We start from the raw sequence: 25,259 nt of genomic DNA, 5'->3' as shown, positions 1-25,259 counted from the left end.
ACTATTCTAACTAACTATTCTATCTAACTATTCTATCTAACTATTCTATCTAACTATTGTAACTAACTATTCTATCTAACTATTCTAACTAACTATTCTATCTAACTATTCTATCTAACTATTCTATCTAACTATTCTATCTAACTATTCTATCTAACTATTCTAACTAACTATTCTATCTAACTATTCTATCTAACTATTCTATCTAACTATTCTATCTAACTATTGTAACTAACTATTCTATCTAACTATTCTAACTGACTATTCTATCTAACTATTCTATCTAACTATTCTATCTAACTATTCTATCTAACTATTCTATCTAACTATTCTAACTAACTATTCTAACTAACTATTCTTTCTAACTATTCTATCTAACTATTCTATCTAACTATTCTATCTAACTATTCTAACTGACTATTCTATCTAACTATTCTAACTAACTATTCTATCTAACTATTCTATCTAATACAAAGAGTACAAGAGTATGTAAAGCAGAGTAACATGAAGTGCGACCACTGCGGTAAAGTATCAAAAGCAGTTCAATTATGCCAGGGAGATTTACAACTATGTCCCAAATGTAAGGCGAAACGTTTTTCCAGTGACACAGTGACAACGTCATCGATGGACCCTGGTAATGTTGGTCATGACGAGGATAACATGGTGACCATCCTGAAGGAAATACGTAGCATAAACGAAAAACTGAAGAAAATAGACATGCTGGAAGAGCACCTACAACAGGTAGATAAGTCTATGAGATTTATTAACGCAATGTATGAAGAAAATAAGAAAAAAATGGAGGAAATGGAAGCTGTAAATAGTGTACTTGTGGCGGAAAACGAAACACTCAAAGCAAGTATGTCAAGTTTAGATCGCAGCCAAGACGACCTGGATCAATACATAAGGCGTGAAAATATCGAAATTAGAGGAATACCAGAACTACCAAATGAAAATACTGACGAAATCGCCTTGAAAGTCATCCAACTTGTAGCAAAAGATGTCAGTTTATCAGATATTGACGTGTCACATCGTCTCAAGAAAAATCAACCATCTGGCAATCAACATACCAACACTGGTTTCCCCCCATCAATCATTGTACGATTCACCAACAGACGAGTCCGCGACTCGGTCTATAAGCAGCGTAAAAACTTGTCTCGGTACAAATCATCCCACTTTGGTTATGATGCCGAAAACAACATATATATCAACGAAAATTTGACTCCAAGACGAAGATCTTTATTCACTAAAGTAAATACCAGAAGAAAGGAATGCGGGTGGCGATATTTGTGGACCCAATATGGTAAACTTCTAACGAAAAAGGATGATAGATCGCCCACAGTTTACATTCCAAATGAAGAAAGCCTTACTAAAATTGCTTGAACGTCACCACTGTGTAATGCAAAGCTAATTGATCATCGGCGATTCGACGGATTTTTCCTTGCCAAGTAACTTTAATTGCAAATCATATTCTCTGGATGAATTCAACGATAATGACTCTTTTTTGACACTTAACACCTTTTCAGCTCTTCATCTGAATATTAGATCGATTAGAAGTCACTTCGATGACTTGTCAGCTATTTTGTCTCTTTTGAAATGTAAATTTTCTGCCATTGGTCTCAGTGAAACCTGGTTGGAACAGGGTGTTGATGTATCATTATATAAGCTTCCTTCGTATAATTTTATTCAAAAATGTAGAAATGGTTCTAAAGGTGGAGGTGTTGGGCTTTACCTACACGAATCATTATCATATTCTGTCATTGACTCGGTTGCACTCTGTCATTGTGAAAGCATTTTTGTTGAAACCTTACATGACAATACCAAGGTTATAATAGGCGTCATTTACCGCAAACCAAACACACCTACTCAGGAATTTCTAACCAGTTTGGCAGACTGTCTTGATAATTTATGTATAAGTAACAAGAAATGTGTCTTATTAGGCGATTTCAACATTGATGCAGATAGCAACAACAGTGTGTTCACTGATTACATCGCAACTCTCAATGAAAATAATTTTTACCAAGTTTTAGATACACCGACCAGGGTAACTGCTGACACCGCTACATTAATTGACCATTGCCATGTAAATTTTCGTGATTATTTCATTGAAGCGGGCACTATTCAAATTGATATAAGCGATCACTATCCCATTTTTGCTATTTTCAAGGACTTACGTCATGTATTCAATACCAAAACAGCTGATTACAAGTACGACTTTTCCTCTTTTAATTCAGCCTCGTTTAGAGCTGACATGGCCAATATTTCCTGGAACGATGTTTACAATTCAAATGATCCAAATGTTGCATACAATACTTTTTATAATTTGTTTCATGATACGGCAATTAAACATGTACCAATTAAACGCGTTTCAAGGCCTCGAAAGCGTTTACGGAAACCTTGGCTGACAAAAGGTCTCCTAGTTTCAATTAAAAACAAACAAAAAATGTTTTCTAAAACAAAACGACACTGTGCAAACTCTTCAATTCACCATCAATATAAATTATATCGCAACCTGCTGACAAAATTGTTGAGGCGAGCCAAACGAAAGTACTTTTGTGATAAGCTGTCTTTGTCTGTTGGAAATGCTCGTAAGAAGTGGCTGACTATCAATGAAATACTGAACAAGAATTCTAAAAATAATGCTCCACAAAAACTAAAAGATGATAAAAATCCTGGTAATTTTGTTACAAAAAGTACAGATATTGCCAATGCTTTTAATTCGTTTTTTGTTGACATTGGACAAAACTTGGCATCACGAATAAATTGTCGCACCAACTTCAGTGAGTACCTTGATTGTCAGCAATCTCAGTCGTTCTTCTTTCATCCTGTTCATCCACGTGATATTTTTACAGAAATTAGTCAACTTGACCCATGTAAAGCTGTAGGCTTTGATGAAATACACCCAAAACTTGTCAAAGAGGCAGCTGAACATATTGTTGAACCACTTGCCCATGTCATTAATATTTCTTTGTCGCAGGGTGCCTTCCCAGAAAAGTTAAAAATGGCAAAAGTAACACCAATTTTCAAAAAAGGTTGTGCTACCGAAATCGGCAATTATAGACCTATTTCTGTATTGCCAGTGTTTAGCAAACTCTTTGAATCTGTTGCAAATAAACAATTGTGTTCATTTTTTGAAAAATTTAATATTCTCACTGATAGCCAATATGGCTTCCGTAAGAAATACAGCACAAAACTAGCTTTAGCAGACCTCATAGTTGAAATATCTAAGCAAATTGACGACGGTTTTGTTACTTTTGGTATTTTTATTGATCTCAGAAAGGCTTTCGATACGATAAATCACTCTATCTTGTTATCAAAACTGTATCATTATGGGATTAGAGGGTCGACTCTTAATTGGTTCAAAACTTACCTAGAAGGCCGAAAGCAATATGTTAATATAAATAATTGCACTTCAAAAGCCAAAACAATCCCTTGTGGAGTTCCACAGGGATCCATCCTAGGCCCACTTCTCTTTTTAGTTTATATCAATGACATCAGCAAATCTTCTGAACAATTCAAATTCAGGTTATTTGCTGATGACACCAATTTGTTTTATTCAGAAAAAACACATAAAATTGACATAGATACTATTAATACTGAGTTTAATAAAGTGCATACCTGGTGCAAGTCTAATAAACTAACTATTAATATTGACAAAACAAATTACATCATTTTTAAAACGACCAATAGAAAGTGCAACATTGAGGGCGCTTTATCTGTCGGTGATCTGCCAATACAAAATGTTCCATCAGCCGTTTATCTCGGGGTAACTCTTGACCCCTCACTAGCCTGGAAATCCCATATTGATACAGTCATTAAGAAAGTCAGCCAAAAAGTAGGCCTTATCTCATATTTACGCCATTATCTCCCTAAATCAACCATGTTACTTTTGTACAATTGCTTTATTCTTCCCCATATAATGTATTGTATTGAAATTTGGGGCAATGCATATAAAACTCACTTAGACCGCATTTTTAAATTACAAAAAAGACTCGTTAGACTGATCACCTTTTCTGATCCAAACACACCTAGTGCTCCTTTATTCCGACAACTTGGCATTCTTAACATTTATAAGCTTTGTAAATTCCAAACTTGTGTATTTGCTTTTGATTTAAAGACAGGTCATTATGCTCATTCAATAGATCGTTATGCTACCTCTATATCACATTCATATAATACACGTCTTGCCACTGGCGACAACTTCGTTATTCCAAAAGTAAATTTAAGTACAACTCAAAACAACATTTATTACTCTATCGCAAAACACTGGAACGAAACTCCAAATCTGATAAAATCAATAACCTCAAGAAATTTATTTAAAAAGTCGCTTAAGAATTATCTTTTGAACACAGTATAGTGAAAATCCTGTATCATATTTTTTCTTTCTAATGTAAGTTTCAGTCTTTGTTGACACTGTAAATATATTTAATGTATATCTAATGTATATAAGATGGCAAAATTTACTGCTTTCATTTAACAAGTGTATGTATTCAGGGCCAGAGACTCGATTAGTTCCACTAGAACTACCTCTCTGGTCCTCACCAATCATGTACATGTACATTTATTCTTGGTGAAATAAACTTATTATTATTATTATTATGATGCCATATACGTGACACGCACGATCATTGTCCAGTTTGCACCACATGGTGTGCCTCGCCTCCTGTACACGTACCGTACGTCTATCTTGTCTGTCAGTGCTACATTTTGCTTCCTCGCTTCATTTTTCTCAGATGTTTTATGAATTTGAAAATAGTCAGTGTCCGATCGACAAAATTTCTTTCCGCTGAAGTTTAGAAAATATTTAATTATACTCTACGTAAACGTCGTGTTCTTGCATCATACATCATGAGACGTCACATTGACCTATCACACTTCGCTTCGCGCTTCCTTCAACGTCCGGTCCTTATGAAACTAGTTCGAAGGCTTTCGCTAGCGATAGCATGGCCAGTCTTGTCCTAATCCTCAAATGTTTTCCAAATAATTATGAATGTATTTCTTTTTTTTTACACTTTGGGTATTTTACTTGCTATTAGTACTTTTGGGAAACTCGTATTTCATTTTCCGACCTCAGAATTTTTTTCAATGGTCATCAGGTTTTAGTACTTTCCTTAGCCGGTCCAACAACTAAACTGTTGTGTTTATAAGTTATAGCTGGGCATTGTGACTGGTAGGTAACAGGCTATTATATACATCACTGCCTACTAGGTATAGGTACGTCAACGATACAACTACTTCACAAAAAACACTTGTCGCGCGCACAAAAAGTTGTATGAAATTGTGAGGAGTGTAGCAACCCAGAACGTACATCGATCAAACTGAGGAACATTTTGGTTTCATTTTATGTCATTCTATTTCAGTAACAATGTATCATTTTCACGTACCGTTCGCACATGTGAGCTTGATATTATGCAAAATATCGGGCTAACAGAGTGCACACAGACTCTTTTGTTCGCTTGTATTGTTTGCATTCGGTATTTGGCATTTCGCACGTTGTTTATTTGCACCATTCACAGTGTCTTATTATGCTTTGACAGCCTTTGTGTAACTTGTAAGCCTAATTGACAACTGGCCAACGGTTTTTACTAGACAAATTTGAAACAAATTTTGGGTCAGTTTGACGGTAAACCTGCTATATTGGCTACCAAACTTAGTCAACGTCAGTTATTTCTACTCATGTTGCATCACTATATATTTACAAACATTATATATGAAATATGAGAGCCATGTGAAACTTTTTCAGTGCAAAATTGGATGAAGACATGAGGGCAAAGTCAGTGCTCCTTACAGCAGTTTGAATTTCCCGCATATGCATACATTACCCATAATCCTCTTTATATAGTGGACCTTGGCCTTTAAGGAATTATCACTACTCTGATCACACAACAACTCTTGTGAACCTAAATCAAACAGACTTAGATATGTTGTGTCTGCTTGTTGGACATGGAATATGCCTACAACAATAAAGGATGGGTTGGGTATGGGGGATCGTATCACAAAGAAAATGGATATGCACATGTATGTCATAGAACACTGTCCTAATACCAACTTTGAATGAGATCTGTTCAAGCATGTCTGAGTTATGGCTTTGGACATGGAAAATTCGCAAACAAAATGGCTGCCAGGCAGGCATATTGGATCGTATCACGATGAAAATGGATATGCACCTGTATGTCATAGAACACTGTCCTAATACCAACTTTGAATGAGATCTGTTCAAGCATGTCTGAGTTATGGATTTGGCCATGGAAAATTCGCAAACAAAATGGCTGCTAGGCGGCCATATTGGATCATATCATGACAACAAATGGATATGCACATGTATGTCATAGAACACTGTCCTAATACCAACTTTGAATGAGATCTGTTCAAGCATGTCTGAGTTATGGCTTTGGACATGGAAAATTCACAAACAAAATGGCTGCTAGGTGGCCATATTGGATCGTATCATGAAACAAATTGACGTGCATATGTATGCTATTGTATGTTGCCCCTGTACCAAGTTTTAAAACAATCGGTCCTGGCATCTCCAAGAAACGGCTGCGGACGGTCAGACGGACGGACGGGTGGACACACAGACAGATGGAACCCAATCCATAAGTCCCCGTCCCGGACTTCGTACGGCGGGGACTAACTATGTAAATCTACTCATACATTTTTATTTAGACGCACTGGAGTCGGAACTAGCAAAGGGCATACCGTCAATAAGCAGTAAAAAAACACAGCCACAAACTTTGACCAACTAAGAGTAACTGACATTTTGCTGGGGAGTCCGATGCGCCCTCTACAACAACTTCCTGAGTAACACACACACACACATGGGGAGCGTGAGGGTCTGCCATAAAGATATTCTGCAATAAATGCAATCACTTGGTTGTTGCTTGCCTACCAGATGATATTGTTATTTTAGCAAAATAAATTGGCATTTGGTTGTTGCTAAGGGTGTGGTCATGGTTGCTACAACCTATTGTGTCAACATTTGAAGACAAAATATGCAGAATAACTCTTCTAGAAACATCTCACCAAATTTCAGTCTCACTGACTAAGTACTTTTTGAGATATAAGTTTTTGACCAAAATTCCCCATTCTCGCAAACCAGAGCTGTTATTTCTTCCGCTACACTTTGAAATAACCTAATCTGACCAATCAATGTCCATCTCTCAAAGAATGCGTTTCAGATAAAAATAATGGCCTAATGTTATGGCAAAGTATGGCAACTGCCACGTTTGCGGCAATGCAGAAAAAGTACAGGATACTCACGCATACAACTTTCCCAAAAGAAGTCCTCACCAGATTTAAACTGAATGCCTCTCGTAAGGGACTCACTAATTATGCAAATGCCTCATTAAACTAAAAAAACTATGGTAACAGGCTTTTTTGTGGACAAGCGTGCTTTCTTAGCTTAATGTATCTGCCAAATTATACGTAATTTGAAGAGTGGATGATACTGCTTAATTACTGAATATCGTTCATTATTCAAAATACTCATTAAAGGTAAAAGTTGTAGCAACAAACTTCATAGGACAGGAGCGTATTATTATGGTTGATATATGTACCATATTAATATGGAATTTGAAGCCTGCATTTTTAAGATACAGCCTAGTTACCTAAAATCATTATTTATGCAAATTTTTCATTAAAACTGTAAGCTGTATCAACAAATTTTATAGGACATATCCGCTTTGTTAACATATGTACTAAATGATATTGAAATTGAAGTATGCATTCTTATGATATATCTTAATTACCAAAAATCATTAATCATGCAAATTAGTTATTAACACTGTAATGGTACATCAACAAACTTTATAGGGCGTATAAACTTTGGTATGTTTAATGTATGAAGTAAATTATATTGAAATTGAAGTATGTATTCTTAAGATATAGCCTAATTACCGAAAATAATTAATTATGCAAATTATTCATTAACACTGTAAGGTACATTAATAAATTTTATAGGACAAATGTATGTTGTTATGTTTAACGATTACACTCAATTATATTGTAATTGAAGTATGCAGTCTTAAGATATTGCTTAATTAGATGATTTCATTGATATGCAAATTTCCCTAATTAACATGAAAAGATCTTGCTCAAAAACTAATCAGGTCTAGCCATTACCCCAAACATTATATATACTAAATTTCATTATAATTGAGCCAGTCGTTTTTAAGAAAATGGTGACATAGACAGACAGACAGACAGACAGACAGACACACATACACACACACACAGACGGACACATGGCAGACACACAGACGGACATCCCCCTTTTAGTACTTCCGTAAAAACTATAATTGGGGAGTACAACAGAAATGATGGACTTTCAAACGGTGAATTTTTTACACTGCAGTAAAAGAGGCCATGGTTAGCGCCCAGGGGTTAGCGAGTCCAACACAGCTAGCTAGCATGAACAGCAAATGTTGTACAGATGCATGCACTGAGTCAATGTGAACTGGCGATTCAAAAGACCCGAGTAAAAGTTACTATGATATCAGTCTTGCTATGTCCTGTGCAGTTTGGTTCATTTTAACTGTATTTGTGCTATCCCAGTACATACGGTATGTAGAAGTTATCTGAATAAAATAAATCAAATGTCAATCTGTAGTCAGCAATACAAAATATTATATTTATTGCCTGGCTATGCAATACCATGTGATATGATTTAAGCCAATCACTGAAGCCTGTGTGAAAACAATGTTACAGTAAAAGGAGTTCTTATCAGATCACCTAGTAATAAATTTATAACTTTTATAAGTGCAAATAATACGTTGCTAATCTAATGACCCAACTCAAGTGAATGTGAACATACATGTAGCATAGCTTGATTTAATATAATGCTACATGACCTGTTGTCTATAACTGCAAACATTACATCACTATTAAATTCATCCAACTATTATTCAAATGTATTTGACTTTTAATTACCTGTTGTCTTTGCAGCTAAATCTCTTTGCTGAGTGTCAAAGTATGTCTTCATTCTTCTGTTTATAGTTCTGATAGCTTCTTGGACAAGATTAGCAGTACTAATCCAGGCTTTCAGTTGATCTGCATTGAAGTATAGGGCTGGTGGAGTAATCCCATCAGGTGAGATCAGCCACTCACTGTCCACTGTTAAGACATTACAAGTAGGCAAACAATATAAATATATGACAATAAATATTGATGGACTAGGAGTTCAATAGATTTATAGATTAAACTCAGAGTTCAATAGATTGATAGATTAGACTCAAGAGTTCAATAGATTGATAGATTAGACACAAGAGTTCAATAGATTGATAGATTAAACTCAGAGTTCAATAGATTGATAGATTAGACACAAGAGTTCAATAGATTGATAGATTAGACACAAGAGTTCAATAGATTGATAGATTAGACACAAGAGTTCAATAGATTGATAGATTAGACACAAGAGTTCAATAGATTGATAGATTAGACACAAGAGTTCAATAGATTGATAGATTAGACACAAGAGTTCAATAGATTGATAGATTAGACACAAGAGTTCAATAGATTGATAGATTAGACACAAGAGTTCAATAGATTGATAGATTAGACACAAGAGTTCAATAGATTGATAGATTAGACACAAGAGTGCAATAGATTGATAGATTAGACACAAGAGTTCAATAGATTGATAGATTAGACATAAGAGTTCAATAGATTGATAGATTAAACTCAAGAGTTCAATAGATTGATAGATTAGACACAAGAGTTCAATAGATTGATAGATTAGACACAAGAGTTCAATAGATTGATAGATTAAACTCAGAGTTCAATAGATTGATAGATTAGACACACAAGAGTTCAATAGATTGATAGATTAGACACAAGAGTTCAATAGATTGATAGATTAGACACAAGAGTTCAATAGATTGATAGATTAGACACAAGAGTTCAATAGATTGATAGATTAGACACAAGAGTTCAATAGATTGATAGATTAGACACAAGAGTTCAATAGATTGATAGATTAGACACAAGAGTTCAATAGATTGATAGATTAGACACAAGAGTTCAATAGATTGATAGATTAGACACAAGAGTTCAATAGATTGATAGATTAGACACAAGAGTTCAATAGATTGATAGATTAGACACAAGAGTGCAATAGATTGATAGATTAGACACAAGAGTTCAATAGATTGATAGATTAGACATAAGAGTTCAATAGATTGATAGATTAAACTCAAGAGTTCAATAGATTGATAGATTAGACACAAGAGTTCAATAGATTGATAGATTAGACACAAGAGTTCAATAGATTGATAGATTAAACTCAGAGTTCAATAGATTGATAGATTAGACACACAAGAGTTCAATAGATTGATAGATTAGACACAAGAGTTCAATAGATTGATAGATTAGACACAAGAGTTCAATAGATTGATAGATTAAACTCAGAGTTCAATAGATTGATAGATTAGACACAAGAGTTCAATAGATTGATAGATTACACTCAAGAATTCAATAGATTGATAGATTAGACACAAGAGTTCAATAGATTGATAGATTAAACTCAGAGTTCAATAGATTGATAGATTAGACACAAGAGTTCAATAGATTGATAGATTAGACACAAGAGTTCAATAGATTGATAGATTAGACACAAGAGTTCAATAGATTGATAGATTAGACACAAGAGTTCAATAGATTGATAGATTAAACTCAGAGTTCAATAGATTGATAGATTAAACTCAAGAGTTCAATAGATTGATAGATTACACTCAAGAATTCAATAGACTGATAGATTAGACACAAGAGTTCAATAGATTGATAGATTGGACACAAGAGTTCAATAGATTGATAGACGAGACTCAAGAGTTCAATAGATTGATAGATTAAACTCAGAGTTCAATAGATTGATTGATTAGACTCAGAGTTCAATAGATTGATAGATTAGACACAAGATTTCAATAGATTGATAGATTAGACACAAGAGTTCAATAGATTGATAGATTAGACACAAGAGTTCAATATTGATAGATTAGACACAAGAGTTCAATAGATTGATAGATTAGACACAAGAGTTCAATAGATTGATAGATTAAACTCAGAGTTCAATAGATTGATTGATTAGACTCAGAGTTCAATAGATAGAGTTCAATAGATTGATAGATTGGACACAAGAGTTCAATATTGATAGATTAGACACAAGAGTTCAATAGATTGACAGATTAGACACAAGAGTTCAATAGATTGATAGATTAAACTCAGAGTTCAATAGATTGATTGATTAGACTCAGAGTTCAATAGATTGATAGATTAGACACAAGAGTTCAATAGATTGATAGATTAGACACAAGAGTTCAATATTGATAGATTAGACACAAGAGTTCAATAGATTGATAGATTAGACACAAGAGTTCAATAGATTGATAGATTAGACACAAGAGTTCAATATTGATAGATTAGACACAAGAGTTCAATAGATTGACAGATTAGACACAAGAGTTCAATAGATTGATAGATTAAACTCAGAGTTCAATAGATTGATTGATTAGACACAAGATTTCAATAGATTGATAGATTGGACACAAGAATTCAATAGATTGATAGATTAAACTCAAGAGTTCAATAGATTGATAGATTACACTCAAGAATTCAATAGACTGATAGATTAGACACAAGAGTTCAATAGATTGATAGATTGGACACAAGAGTTCAATAGATTGATAGATGAGACTCAAGAGTTCAATAGATTGATAGATTAAACTCAGAGTTCAATAGATTGATTGATTAGACTCAGAGTTCAATAGATTGATAGATTAGACACAAGATTTCAATAGATTGATAGATTAGACACAAGAGTTCAATAGATTGATAGATTAGACACAAGAGTTCAATATTGATAGATTAGACACAAGAGTTCAATAGATTGACAGATTAGACACAAGAGTTCAATAGATTGATAGATTAAACTCAGAGTTCAATAGATTGATTGATTAGACTCAGAGTTCAATAGATAGAGTTCAATAGATTGATAGATTGGACACAAGAGTTCAATATTGATAGATTAGACACAAGAGTTCAATAGATTGACAGATTAGACACAAGAGTTCAATAGATTGATAGATTAAACTCAGAGTTCAATAGATTGATTGATTAGACTCAGAGTTCAATAGATTGGTAGATTAGACACAAGAGTTCAATAGATTGATAGATTAGACACAAGAGTTCAATATTGATAGATTAGACACAAGAGTTCAATAGATTGATAGATTAGACACAAGAGTTCAATAGATTGATAGATTAAACACAAGAGTTCAATATTGATAGATTAGACACAAGAGTTCAATAGATTGACAGATTAGACACAAGAGTTCAATAGATTGATAGATTAAACTCAGAGTTCAATAGATTGATTGATTAGACTCAGAGTTCAATAGATTGATAGATTAGACACAAGAGTTCAATAGATTGATAGATTAGACACAAGAGTTCAATATTGATAGATTAGACACAAGAGTTCAATAGATTGACAGATTAGACACAAGAGTTCAATAGATTGATAGATTAAACTCAGAGTTCAATAGATTGATTGATTAGACTCAGAGTTCAATAGATTGATAGATTAGACACAAGAGTTCAATAGATTGATAGATTAGACACAAGAGTTCAATAGATTGATAGATTAGACACAAGAGTTCAATAGATTGATAGATTAGACACAAGAGTTCAATAGATTGATAGATTAGACACAAGAGTTCAATAGATTGATAGATTAGACACAAGAGTTCAATAGATTGATAGATTACACTCAGAGTTCAATAGATTGATTGATTAGACACAAGATTTCAATAGATTGATAGATTGGACACAAGAATTCAATAGATTGATAGATTAAACTCAAGAGTTCAATAGATTGATAGATTAGACACAAGAGTTCAATAGATTGATAGATTAAACTCAGAGTTCAATAGATTGATAGATTAGATTCAAGAGTTCAATAGATTGAAAGATTAAACTCAAGAGTTCAATAGATTGATTGATTAGACTCAGAGTTCAATAGATTGATAGATTAGACTCAAGAGTTCAATAGATTGAAAGATTAAATTCAAGAGTTCAATAGATTGATTGATTAGACTCAGAGTTCAATAGATTGATAGATTAGACTCAAGAGTTCAATAGATTGATAGATTAAACTCAAGAGTTCAATAGATTGATAGATTAAACTCAAGAGTTCAATAGATTGATAGATTAGACACAAGAGTTCAATAGACTGATAGATTAGACACAAGAGTTCAATAGATTGATAGATTAGACACAAGAGTTCAATAGATTGACAGATTAGACACAAGAGTTCAATAGATTGATAGATTAAACTCAGAGTTCAATAGATTGATTGATTCGACTCAGAGTTCAATAGATTGATAGATTAGACACAAGAGTTCAATAGATTGATAGATTACACTCAGAGTTCAATAGATTGATTGATTAGACTCAGAGTTCAATAGATTGATAGATTAGACACAAGAGTTCAATAGATTGATAGATTAGACACAAGAGTTCAATATTGATAGATTAGACACAAGAGTTCAATAGATTGACAGATTAGACACAAGAGTTCAATAGATTGATAGATTAAACTCAGAGTTCAATAGATTGATTGATTAGACTCAGAGTTCAATAGATTGATAGATTAGACACAAGAGTTCAATAGATTGATAGATTAGACACAAGAGTTCAATAGATTGATAGATTAGACACAAGAGTTCAATAGATTGACAGATTAGACACAAGAGTTCAATAGATTGATAGATTAAACTCAGAGTTCAATAGATTGATTGATTAGACTCAGAGTTCAATAGATTGATAGATTAGACACAAGAGTTCAATAGATTGATAGATTAGACACAAGAGTTCAATAGATTGATAGATTAGACACAAGAGTTCAATAGATTGATAGATTAGACACAAGAGTTCAATAGATTGATAGATTACACTCAGAGTTCAATAGATTGATTGATTAGACACAAGATTTCAATAGATTGATAGATTGGACACAAGAATTCAATAGATTGATAGATTAAACTCAAGAGTTCAATAGATTGATAGATTAGACACAAGAGTTCAATAGATTGATAGATTAAACTCAGAGTTCAATAGATTGATAGATTAGATTCAAGAGTTCAATAGATTGAAAGATTAAACTCAAGAGTTCAATAGATTGATTGATTAGACTCAGAGTTCAATAGATTGATAGATTAGACTCAAGAGTTCAATAGATTGAAAGATTAAATTCAAGAGTTCAATAGATTGATTGATTAGACTCAGAGTTCAATAGATTGATAGATTAGACTCAAGAGTTCAATAGATTGATAGATTAAACTCAAGAGTTCAATAGATTGATAGATTAAACTCAAGAGTTCAATAGATTGATAGATTAGACACAAGAGTTCAATAGACTGATAGATTAGACACAAGAGTTCAATAGATTGATAGATTAGACACAAGAGTTCAATAGATTGACAGATTAGACACAAGATTTCAATAGATTGATAGATTGGACACAAGAATTCAATAGATTGATAGATTAAACTCAAGAGTTCAATAGATTGATAGATTAGACACAAGAGTTCAATAGATTGATAGATTAAACTCAGAGTTCAATAGATTGATAGATTAGATTCAAGAGTTCAATAGATTGATTGATTAGACTCAGAGTTCAATAGATTGATAGATTAGACTCAAGAGTTCAATAGATTGAAAGATTAAATTCAAGAGTTCAATAGATTGATTGATTAGACTCAGAGTTCAATAGATTGATAGATTAGACTCAAGAGTTCAATAGATTGATAGATTAAACTCAAGAGTTCAATAGATTGATAGATTAAACTCAAGAGTTCAATAGATTGATAGATTAGACACAAGAGTTCAATAGACTGATAGATTAGACACAAGAGTTCAATAGATTGATAGATTAGACACAAGAGTTCAATAGATTGACAGATTAGACACAAGAGTTCAATAGATTGATAGATTAAACTCAGAGTTCAATAGATTGATTGATTCGACTCAGAGTTCAATAGATTGATAGATTAGACACAAGAGTTCAATAGATTGATAGATTACACTCAGAGTTCAATAGATTGATTGATTAGACTCAGAGTTCAATAGATTGATAGATTAGACACAAGAGTTCAATAGATTGATAGATTAGACACAAGAGTTCAATATTGATAGATTAGACACAAGAGTTCAATAGATTGACAGATTAGACACAAGAGTTCAATAGATTGATAGATTAAACTCAGAGTTCAATAGATTGATTGATTAGACTCAGAGTTCAATAGATTGATAGATTAGACACAAGAGTTCAATAGATTGATAGATTAGACACAAGAGTTCAATAGATTGATAGATTAGACACAAGAGTTCAATAGATTGACAGATTAGACACAAGATTTCAATAGATTGATAGATTAAACTCAGAGTTCAATAGATTGATTGATTAGACTCAGAGTTCAATAGATTGATAGATTAGACACACGAGTTCAATAGATTGATAGATTAGACACAAGAGTTCAATAGATTGATAGATTAGACACAAGAGTTCAATAGATTGATAGATTAGACACAAGAGTTCAATAGATTGATAGATTACACTCAGAGTTCAATAGATTGATTGATTAGACACAAGATTTCAATAGATTGATAGATTGGACACAAGAATTCAATAGATTGATAGATTAAACTCAAGAGTTCAATAGATTGATAGATTAGACACAAGAGATCAATAGATTGATAGATTAAACTCAGAGTTCAATAGATTGATAGATTAGATTCAAGAGTTCAATAGATTGAAAGATTAAACTCAAGAGTTCAATAGATTGATTGATTAGACTCAGAGTTCAATAGATTGATAGATTAGACTCAAGAGTTCAATAGATTGAAAGATTAAATTCAAGAGTTCAATAGATTGATTGATTAGACTCAGAGTTCAATAGATTGATAGATTAGACTCAAGAGTTCAATAGATTGATAGATTAAACTCAAGAGTTCAATAGATTGATAGATTAAACTCAAGAGTTCAATAGATTGATAGATTAGACACAAGAGTTCAATAGACTGATAGATTAGACACAAGAGTTCAATAGATTGATAGATTAGACACAAGAGTTCAATAGATTGACAGATTAGACACAAGAGTTCAATAGATTGATAGATTAAACTCAGAGTTCAATAGATTGATTGATTCGACTCAGAGTTCAATAGATTGATAGATTAGACACAAGAGTTCAATAGATTGATAGATTACACTCAGAGTTCAATAGATTGATTGATTAGACACAAGATTTCAATAGATTGATAGATTGGACACAAGAATTCAATAGATTGATAGATTAAACTCAAGAGTTCAATAGATTGATAGATTAGACACAAGAGTTCAATAGATTGATAGATTAAACTCAGAGTTCAATAGATTGATAGATTAGACACAAGAGTTCAATAGATTGATAGATTAGACACAAGAGTTCAATAGATTGATAGATTAGACACAAGAGTTCAATAGATTGATTGATTAGACACAAGAGTTCAATAGATTGATAGATTAAACTCAGAGTTCAATAGATTGATAGATTAGACACAAGAGTTCAATAGATTGATAGATTACACTCAGAGTTCAATAGATTGATTGATTAGACACAAGAGTTCAATAGATTGATAGATTAAACTCAGAGTTCAATAGATTGATAGATTAGACTCAAGAGTTCAATAGATTGAAAGATTAAACTCAAGAGTTCAATAGATTGATTGATTAGACTCAGAGTTCAATAGATTGATAGATTAGACTCAAGAGTTCAATAGATTGAAAGATTAAATTCAAGAGTTCAATAGATTGATTGATTAGACTCAGAGTTCAATAGATTGATAGATTAGACTCAAGAGTTCAATAGATTGATAGATTAAACTCAAGAGTTCAATAGATTGATAGATTAAACTCAAGAGTTCAATAGATTGATTGATTAGACTCAGAGTTCAATAGATTAGACTTGAACTAACTTATATCTGCTCATCCCTAGACACCCACACAACAAATTTCAACTCAGTTGGCTCAGTAGTTTTGGAGAAGATTTTTGAAACATTTTTACAAAATTTTATATTTTTAGACCTAATTTGCATATTTATGACCCAGTGAAATTATCCTCCACATGTTCACTTCAAACACCCTCTCTCTCCAATACTCATCAACGGTCCCACCACTTATACCAACTTGAGAGCTTGACTAAGGTATTGAATCTGCAAACATTATCTATTCATTCAGGTATATTCTTGACACTATTGGGTGTTGATATTGCCTTCTGTTGAATTTCACAAATTCTGTCATCCAATGTCACTATATCTTTAGGCAGTGGTGGTACACAAACTTTTGTTTACACTAAAGCATTGTCTCATTGGATTTCTATTTATATCTCTGTAATTACTATGCATAAATATCAGTCAAATATTAAGTATTATACCAATCAGACATGTGAAAGTATAATCCTCATTTCCTATTTTGTTGGGAGCTAGAACCTGACCCGTTTCTAATCTCATTCATAGATTCATTCTGACTCTAGGCCTGTCTGGCCTCTACTGTCAGCTCTGTGCTCACTTAGTCATGAGGTTCCTGTGTACTACGGTCTCAAGACAGTGAGGTTTCAATAGAGTTTGCCTTATAATCACGCGGGTTGATTTTCCCCCAGTTTCTGTAGACGACTTTCAAACACCTATACAGTTGATGATGATGATACAATATTTCAACTGATCTACTTACAAATGCACTTTTTCTTGGATTCAGATAAGACAATGTTTTATAAGTCTTCACTAGTGACCCTCTGGTACTCAAGTCAGATCGTAGCTGCACAAAATTTGAAACTTCTGGGTCATATATTCCCCTCAAGATTTTGAACATTTTAATCATGTCACCTCTTACATGATGATTAGCTAGTAAGGGGATCTTAAGCAGCTGAAGGCTTTCTGGATAAGACAATTTGGACAGACCTGGTACTTGTTTAGTCACCCTCCTCTGTACATTCTCAATTGTTTCAATTTGTTTCATATAGAGCGCACACCAACTTGATTTGCATACTTGAGGTGAGGCCGCATTAGCACCATATACAGCAGTGTAAACGTTCTTTGGCCCAAGTATTCAATTGTTCGTCTATCACACCCATCACCTTATTTGCCTCTGAGACCTTTACCGATGTGTGATCGTTAAACGACAACTTATTGTCAACAACTACCCCTATATCTTTCTCCTTTGTAATGAATTCCATTGGTTTACAGTTTTCCCTGAGTTTATATGGAATTTATCCAGATTCGACTTCTCAATTGGCCTAACTTTACACTAATCCGGGTGAAAACGAAGTCGCTCAGCTCTGAATATTGTATACATCATCCTGCAAACACTTACAGTTGATTGTATTATACACTGCTCATAAAAACTTTGTGTCATCTGCATACAAGAAAGAATACATCTGACAGAGATCATTGATAAACAATACGAGCAAAAGCTATCCTAGGACCGATCCTTGCCTGAGTATACCATTAGAACATGACGAAACTTAATTTGACACTTCTCCATTGATGGCTACCCTTTTGTTTCCTCCCAAACAAAAATGATTGTATCCATGAAACATTAGGCTCCTTGTTCCGAATGCTCTAAGTTTATGAACAAATTTCAGGTGTGGCACCTTATCGAACGCCTTCATGAAATCACAATAAATTACATCAATACAACCTCTATTGTCTAAAATTTCTGTCCCTATCACCTGTAATAGTTGAAGCACAGTAGATTTTCCACTGATGAGTCCAAACTGTTTACTACTAAGCAACTTGTGGCACTCCAGTATATTGTCTCCTATAATAGATTCAGGGTTTTGCAAGCAATACTCGCCAGACTATTAAACAAGTCTTGCTCTTCTTTTTGGCCTCCTTCATTGAAAATTGCTGTAATATCAGCAAACTTCCAATCATCAGGTGTGTGACCGTCTTTAATGTCACTGTTGAAAATAAAAGCCAGTGGAATACAAATAATGTCAGACATCTCCCATAACAGTCTATGGTGAAGATTATCCGGCCCTGGTGAATTAGAGATATCAAACTTACTCAGCTTTTTATTCACTACATCAGTTGTTATTACTAGAGGTTTCATACAACGAATATTAAGGATTAAAAATCTTGGCAGACCCTCTTAGGTTCATTTGTAAATCAGAAGAAAGGATGTCTGCTAGAACGTCTGCCTTTTCCATATCGGTTCTATCTATCTATCTATCTAATAAATTTATATAGCGCCAAATATCCAAAGAAAACAATTTTCAGTGGTGCTTAGAGTTAGAAAGGAGATGAAAAAGCTCTCTGAAATATGTGGGTTTTCAAGCGTCTTTTGAAAATGTTAACATTGGGAGAGGTTTTAATGTTCAGGGGTAGAGAGTTCCAAAGTTCAGGAGCTGCTGAAGAGAAGGAGCGGCGACCATAGGAAACCAGATTCCATTTGGGTGTATGCAGAAGGCATTTATCCGATGAACGAAGAGTGCGTAATGAAGAACGAGGTGTAATTAAGTTCTTGAGATATTGTGGAGAGATTCCATTAAGGGCTTTATAAGTGAAGAGCAGAAGTTTGAAAACAATACGATGAGATACTGGAAGCCAATGAAGTTGTTTTAGAATAGGGGTTATGTGTTCGAATTTCCTGGTGCGCGTAATAATCCTAGCTGCCGTATTTTGGGCACGTTGTAAGTGCTGTAAGTGAACGTCAGGCAGACCATATAGTAAGGAATTACAATAGTCCAGCTTCGATGATATGACAACATGGAGAGGGTGGCACAAGAATCCTGAGAGAGGTATTTCCTGATGTGTCCAATTTTACGAAGGAGGAAGTGAATGGTGCGGCAGGTGGTAATTATGTGTTGTTGAAATGTATAATTGTCATCAAATATGACACCAATGTTTCTCGCAGATGAAGTAGTTTCAATAACACTTGAACATATGTTGATGGAAGTGAGAGGCAACGGCGAATGATCAAATTTGGAACGAATTAAAATGACTTCTGTCTTAGAATCATTTAACTTCAGTTTATTTTGCGTCATCCATTTCTTAATATCGTTGACACATTCTTCAATAGAAGATACGGCAGAGGTGGTGTTGGATTTCTTAAAAGACAAGTACAGTTCATTATCGTCGGCGAATTGGTGAAACTGAAGTTCATGACGGCGAATGATCTGACCGAGTGGTGAAATATAAATAGTAAACAGTAGAGGTCCTAGGACAGAGCCCTGAGGTACTCCGAACCGTAGCAATTGAGCAAGTGACATTTTCTCATTTACTGTAACTGATTGAAATCTGTCTGTGAGGTATGAGCAAAGCCATTTAAGAGGAGTTCCTTTGTTTGATACCAAAATCTGGCAAACGCTCATATACTTATTTTCATTATTATACAGATCAGGAACGCTGGCGCTAGTCTTTCTTTTCGATTGAGCATACGTCCAGATTTTTTTTTCTTTACTTGTGACGCAATAAAATTGTTCATGCTGTTTCGAGTCTGAGGCCATTAAGTCAGCAGTATGATGACCGAACTCGTATTCTACAGGTTCTTAGTACTCAGTAACTGTTTGGCATCACTTGCTGACAATTAACAAGATGGTTCATCGGCAGGATTAGCAATTTATGGAATATACTCTAGGTCTAACAGTATATCAAGGTTGTCCACAGTGTCGTATAACTGTCGTAGAGCCTCGTTAGCTTCACTTTTTGTTCCCACATTTCTACGCAGGGTTTTTAAAAATGCAGATCCATGACATAGTCAACCCTTATTGTTGCACAAGTTTTGTGTGGGCGAGAACAGTGGTATTTGGTGTCCGACCGTTCCAATCAGTCCATCTAGTTTTCCAAGTGAGCAATACCCTCAATAAGCCCGCATTGGGTCCTTGTGTATAGTCTTTTCCCATTCCGAGATGTCGGGCACATGCCCATACAGGGCCATACGACAGTGAGATTTAGTATTCAACAAGAAATTTACATTTTACACTCTGTAATAGACTGTAAATCCAGGCATAGGGTAAAACCCCCGCCTAGTTAAGACAGGAGAGATTGTAATTAGAATACAGTGTTCCTCCCCCGGCATGCCCATTTTTTTTTCCTGTTGCTATAACGACAATTTCTTTACATTCACTAACCACGCTTGTCTCAACAATGTTCAAAAGTCTTTTAATACTCATCAGTCAATACTTCTATAACAATACTCATAAACTCATACCCATGTTACATCAGGTGACAGGTCTTCATCCACAGCGTTGACTTATTTGTCGTCTCCATCTCTCATATATATCATACCTATCGCCATGTCTGTTACACTAACATAATCTAGCAATACGCCCAATTCTATTACATTTCCAACATCGCATATTTGACCTTCCTTTACTCTCTTTGTAAACTAGCACTGCCCGTACATCCAGCTGTGAAGCATTGCTATACTTTGGGTAGTCGTTGTGCCGAATATTCATAGCTGTATCAACCACCACTAGTAGAGGTGCTTCCTCAGAGTCTGTGTTAAATATGGTCTCGCCCATTAGTAGTATGGAAAATGACAATTTAAGACCACCCTAACGACATACCCCATATTTCGCCTTTTTTACGTAAAATAAATGGCTTAATCTATATAACATTTGTGTAAACACAAAAACAACCATGTCGTTTCACCGTAGAAGGCTTTTTAAACCAGATATATCTTAACAGAAGTATAAGATATATCTGTGATTGTGGTTTAGAATTAGGTAGTTATATTACATTGTATATACATAAAAAGAAAAGTTGTAACGTCCAATTAAACAAATGGTAACATGGTACACACAATAAATTAATTTACGGTATTATATACAACGAGAATGTCTAACAAAAAATACTATAATCCTGCTTGCCCCGCTTCCTGTACTTTTTGCACCATAGTTAACGCTTCCCCTGAACCAAAAGAAATTAAATCCATCATTCCACCTTCATATTTTGATGAAAATGATTTCAATTTTGTTATTAATGATCTCTTAAATTTACCACAAGAAAAAAAAGAAGAAATTCCTAAAAAGAAAGAAAACAAAGAAGAGAAAGAAAAGAAAGAAAAGAAAGAAGAATATTTTGATGATAATGATTTCAATTCTGTTATTAATGATTTATTACTCTTATTTCCATCACAAGCAAAAGAAGTGAATATGATGATGATGAATATTAATTTTAAAAAATTAATATACAATAGGTTGGTGTATTAATAGACCTTATTTTTTGGTTGATTTAATTGATTCTTGATTTCAGAGTCAAGCCTATTCAACTTCATTTTTAAAAAGATTTGATGCACACGTAAACGCCACCAACTAAATCTCACTATTTCTGTGTATTCTGCATTCCATTTATCCCAAAATCGTTTAAGAATTTGATTCTGTGAAAATGCTTCCGTTTTTAACTCTGGTATTTGAACAGCTTCCTGATATTTTCCTAAGTATAATAGAATTGCTTTTATAATTACACTAAAGTTGAGTGATCGATATCGTGTTGGCACTATATAAACTACATTAATTGATGAAAATATTATAGTAACAGTTGTTAAAAGATAATAATTAAGATTATATTTCTTAAAAACCTTTTTAATGTGGTTTTTAGGGTCATAGATGTTTTGTTTTTTTCTTTGATCATGCTCAAAGTTTTCATCTAAAGGTTTGTTAAACGAATTACAGCAGTTAAAACAGTGAAACCTTCCATACATGTTACCACAAATGTTTTTACAAATATCATCACGAGGTATATTGAATCTTTTACATATGTTACAATGTATGATGTTATACCAGTTCATGTCTATCATCGAATCACAACAATTAAAACAATGAGATTTTCCAAACAGTGCACCACAAATGTTAGTACAATCATGGGTCGCATCTGTTACACCATTTCATTTACATAATTGACATACTGCTTTACAGACTGCCATTATATAGTTATATATTATTTATTATATTTATTAGTTATATATTATTTATTATATTTTTTTGTTAAATAAACTAATAATATTCCACCACCAGCTAAATAAATGTATTGGTATGTCTTCATGTTGTTAGAAGGCTGATAATAGTCACTAAATTCGGGTTTATTTTTAAGACTGGCAAGACTACTCTGTGTACTCTGTGGATGATATTCTAGATATAAATTTAAATTTTGATCAGTCAGAACCACATTTTGTCTCGCATGAACATCTAAATTTTTTTGTTTCGCTATAAAATCCAATACTTTTTGTTCCAACCATACCTCTCGATCTTTATTGAAATTCTCCAAAGCTAAATCATGTCTCTTTAATTCTTTTTCATGTTTTTCTTTTGAATCACCTGAAAGTGTCTTACCTAAATAACCAGCTCCAACAAAGGCAGTTGCATTTAAAACAGCTCCACCAACCAACATCGCAATTGCCGCACCCATTATGTATAGTATATACTATATTAAGATATATAAACTATAAAATTATTAAATTATTAAATTATTAAATTATCCTTTATATTTATCCTTTATAAGGATCAACTGGTAACATATTTCTTTGTTCTAACACATCTTTCTCTAATACTGCAACACTTATAGCTATTGTGAGAGAAGCAAACTTCTTAAATGAAGTACTTGTTTTAGGACTGTCTGGAGCCATCTTCATAGTCTTGTCAAGTATAAAACTATTAGCTATTGTTAAAGCAGATAAAACTGCACCATCATAAAGACCATTCACGATTAGTTTAGTATAGTCTGTCATTGTGTATAGTGTATAGTGTTTATATATAATATAATATATAAAAAATAAATATAATAGTGATCCATATTATTCCATTTCAAACAAAGCATTATTTTTAATTGGTTGTGGTGTCGTTAATTGTTTATTTTTAATTGGTTGTGGTGTCGTTAATTCTTTAGACTCTGCTGACTCTGTTGACTCTTGAATATCACTTGATTGTAAAAACCACTGTCTTTTATAATATATTCTTGTTACTAAACCAGCTACCCCAATTACTAGTGAACCAAGAGTTAATAAAATCATAGTATTATATGTATTATTTATTAACTTTATATCGTCCGTCATCGCTTCACTAACAGTAACCAATTTTAGTTTAGCCTCGCCCTCATGTGGTTTCAAACCTAATATTTTAAACTGAGTATCATAAAATAAGTTAACATTTCCTTCTTTAACGTTGTAACTACAATACCATTTCCCTGAATTTATAATTTTACGAAAAATAATGTTTTCCATCGCTATTGTTTTTATAACATCCAATTTTAAATGCAGCTTTGGATTCAGAAGGTCTAACAGGTCTAGTCTAGGATCTGCTTCCGGTAAATAGTGTCTGATATCAGCTAAACTAAATGTCTTATTATTGTCATTATAAACCAACACATAAGGAACTCGATCAGTTAAACCATGATCAATAGTTAATGGCTTTTCAATCAATTCAACAAAATCTCGTGGTAATTCAAAAGTATAGAACTTAGCATCTCTGTTGCTATACACAAAACCAAATGGTACATGATGTTTTGATACTCTATATTCTTCGATTGTCTCATCTACGTCATTTAGGTCTACTAAATTGTTGGTATGCTCGTGTGATTGAATTGCTGCTGGTTCTAAATTAAATGATTTAGTATTATTTTTCCATTTAAAGATGAAATCTTTATTATTATTACGTCTGGTTAAATACGATGTGGGGGTGTAAACATCTTTGAGATCATTAAGTTCAAATCCTAGAGATGTTATCATACCTAGTCCAAAATTTGATGGCATATTATATTTTTGTATTTCGTATATAATATATACTATAATATTTTAAAAAACAATGAAGTTGTATATAAACAAAGAATCTAATGATATCACTACCAGTTTTACAGAAACGCTGACTGGTTATAAACAAATACGACTGTTGGAGTGTAAATTATATAATTCCTGGTATAATATTACAAAAAAAACCAATGAAATTGCTTTTACCGTTAACAATAAAACATCAGTTAAAAAAGTAGAACCAGGTAATTACAATGTAGAAACATTATCACTAGCGATTGGTAGAACAAAAGTAATTAAATTTTAAGAGAATTTTGCCAACAGGAAAAACACAGATGATACTCGGTGATAATGTTAAAGTAGACTTTTCAAAGCCAAAGAATTTTGCAAAAATACTTGGTTTTAAAGAGGAAGAATATGTACCAATTAAGAAAATGAATATAACTAGTCTTCGAATTTGGATAACTAATCAAAATAATGAACTAATAGA

At 33.2% G+C, this 25,259-nt stretch overlaps 1 protein-coding gene across 3 annotated transcripts in view; it reads right to left on the bottom strand.

Moving 5' to 3' along the window:
* The window catches only part of LOC144454039 (epithelial cell-transforming sequence 2 oncogene-like), a 144,066-nt gene that overhangs the window by 38,166 nt on the left and 80,641 nt on the right, over positions 1 to 25,259 (bottom strand). For all 3 annotated transcript variants that reach the window (XR_013482473.1, XM_078145451.1, XM_078145452.1), the window contains exon 12: positions 8,926 to 9,108. Coding sequence is in view for 2 of the 3 variants with exons in the window: in XM_078145451.1 (XP_078001577.1) it covers positions 8,926 to 9,108 (183 nt within the window). In the remaining variant the exon portion in view is untranslated. The remainder of the gene's footprint in view (positions 1 to 8,925; positions 9,109 to 25,259) is intronic.

Source organism: Glandiceps talaboti, chromosome 3 (genome assembly GCF_964340395.1).
Source record: "Glandiceps talaboti chromosome 3, keGlaTala1.1, whole genome shotgun sequence".
Classification (NCBI taxonomy): Eukaryota; Metazoa; Hemichordata; class Enteropneusta; family Spengelidae; genus Glandiceps; species Glandiceps talaboti.
The sequence above is the reverse complement of the archived record's forward strand: the minus strand, read 5'-3'. Positions and strand labels throughout refer to the sequence as shown.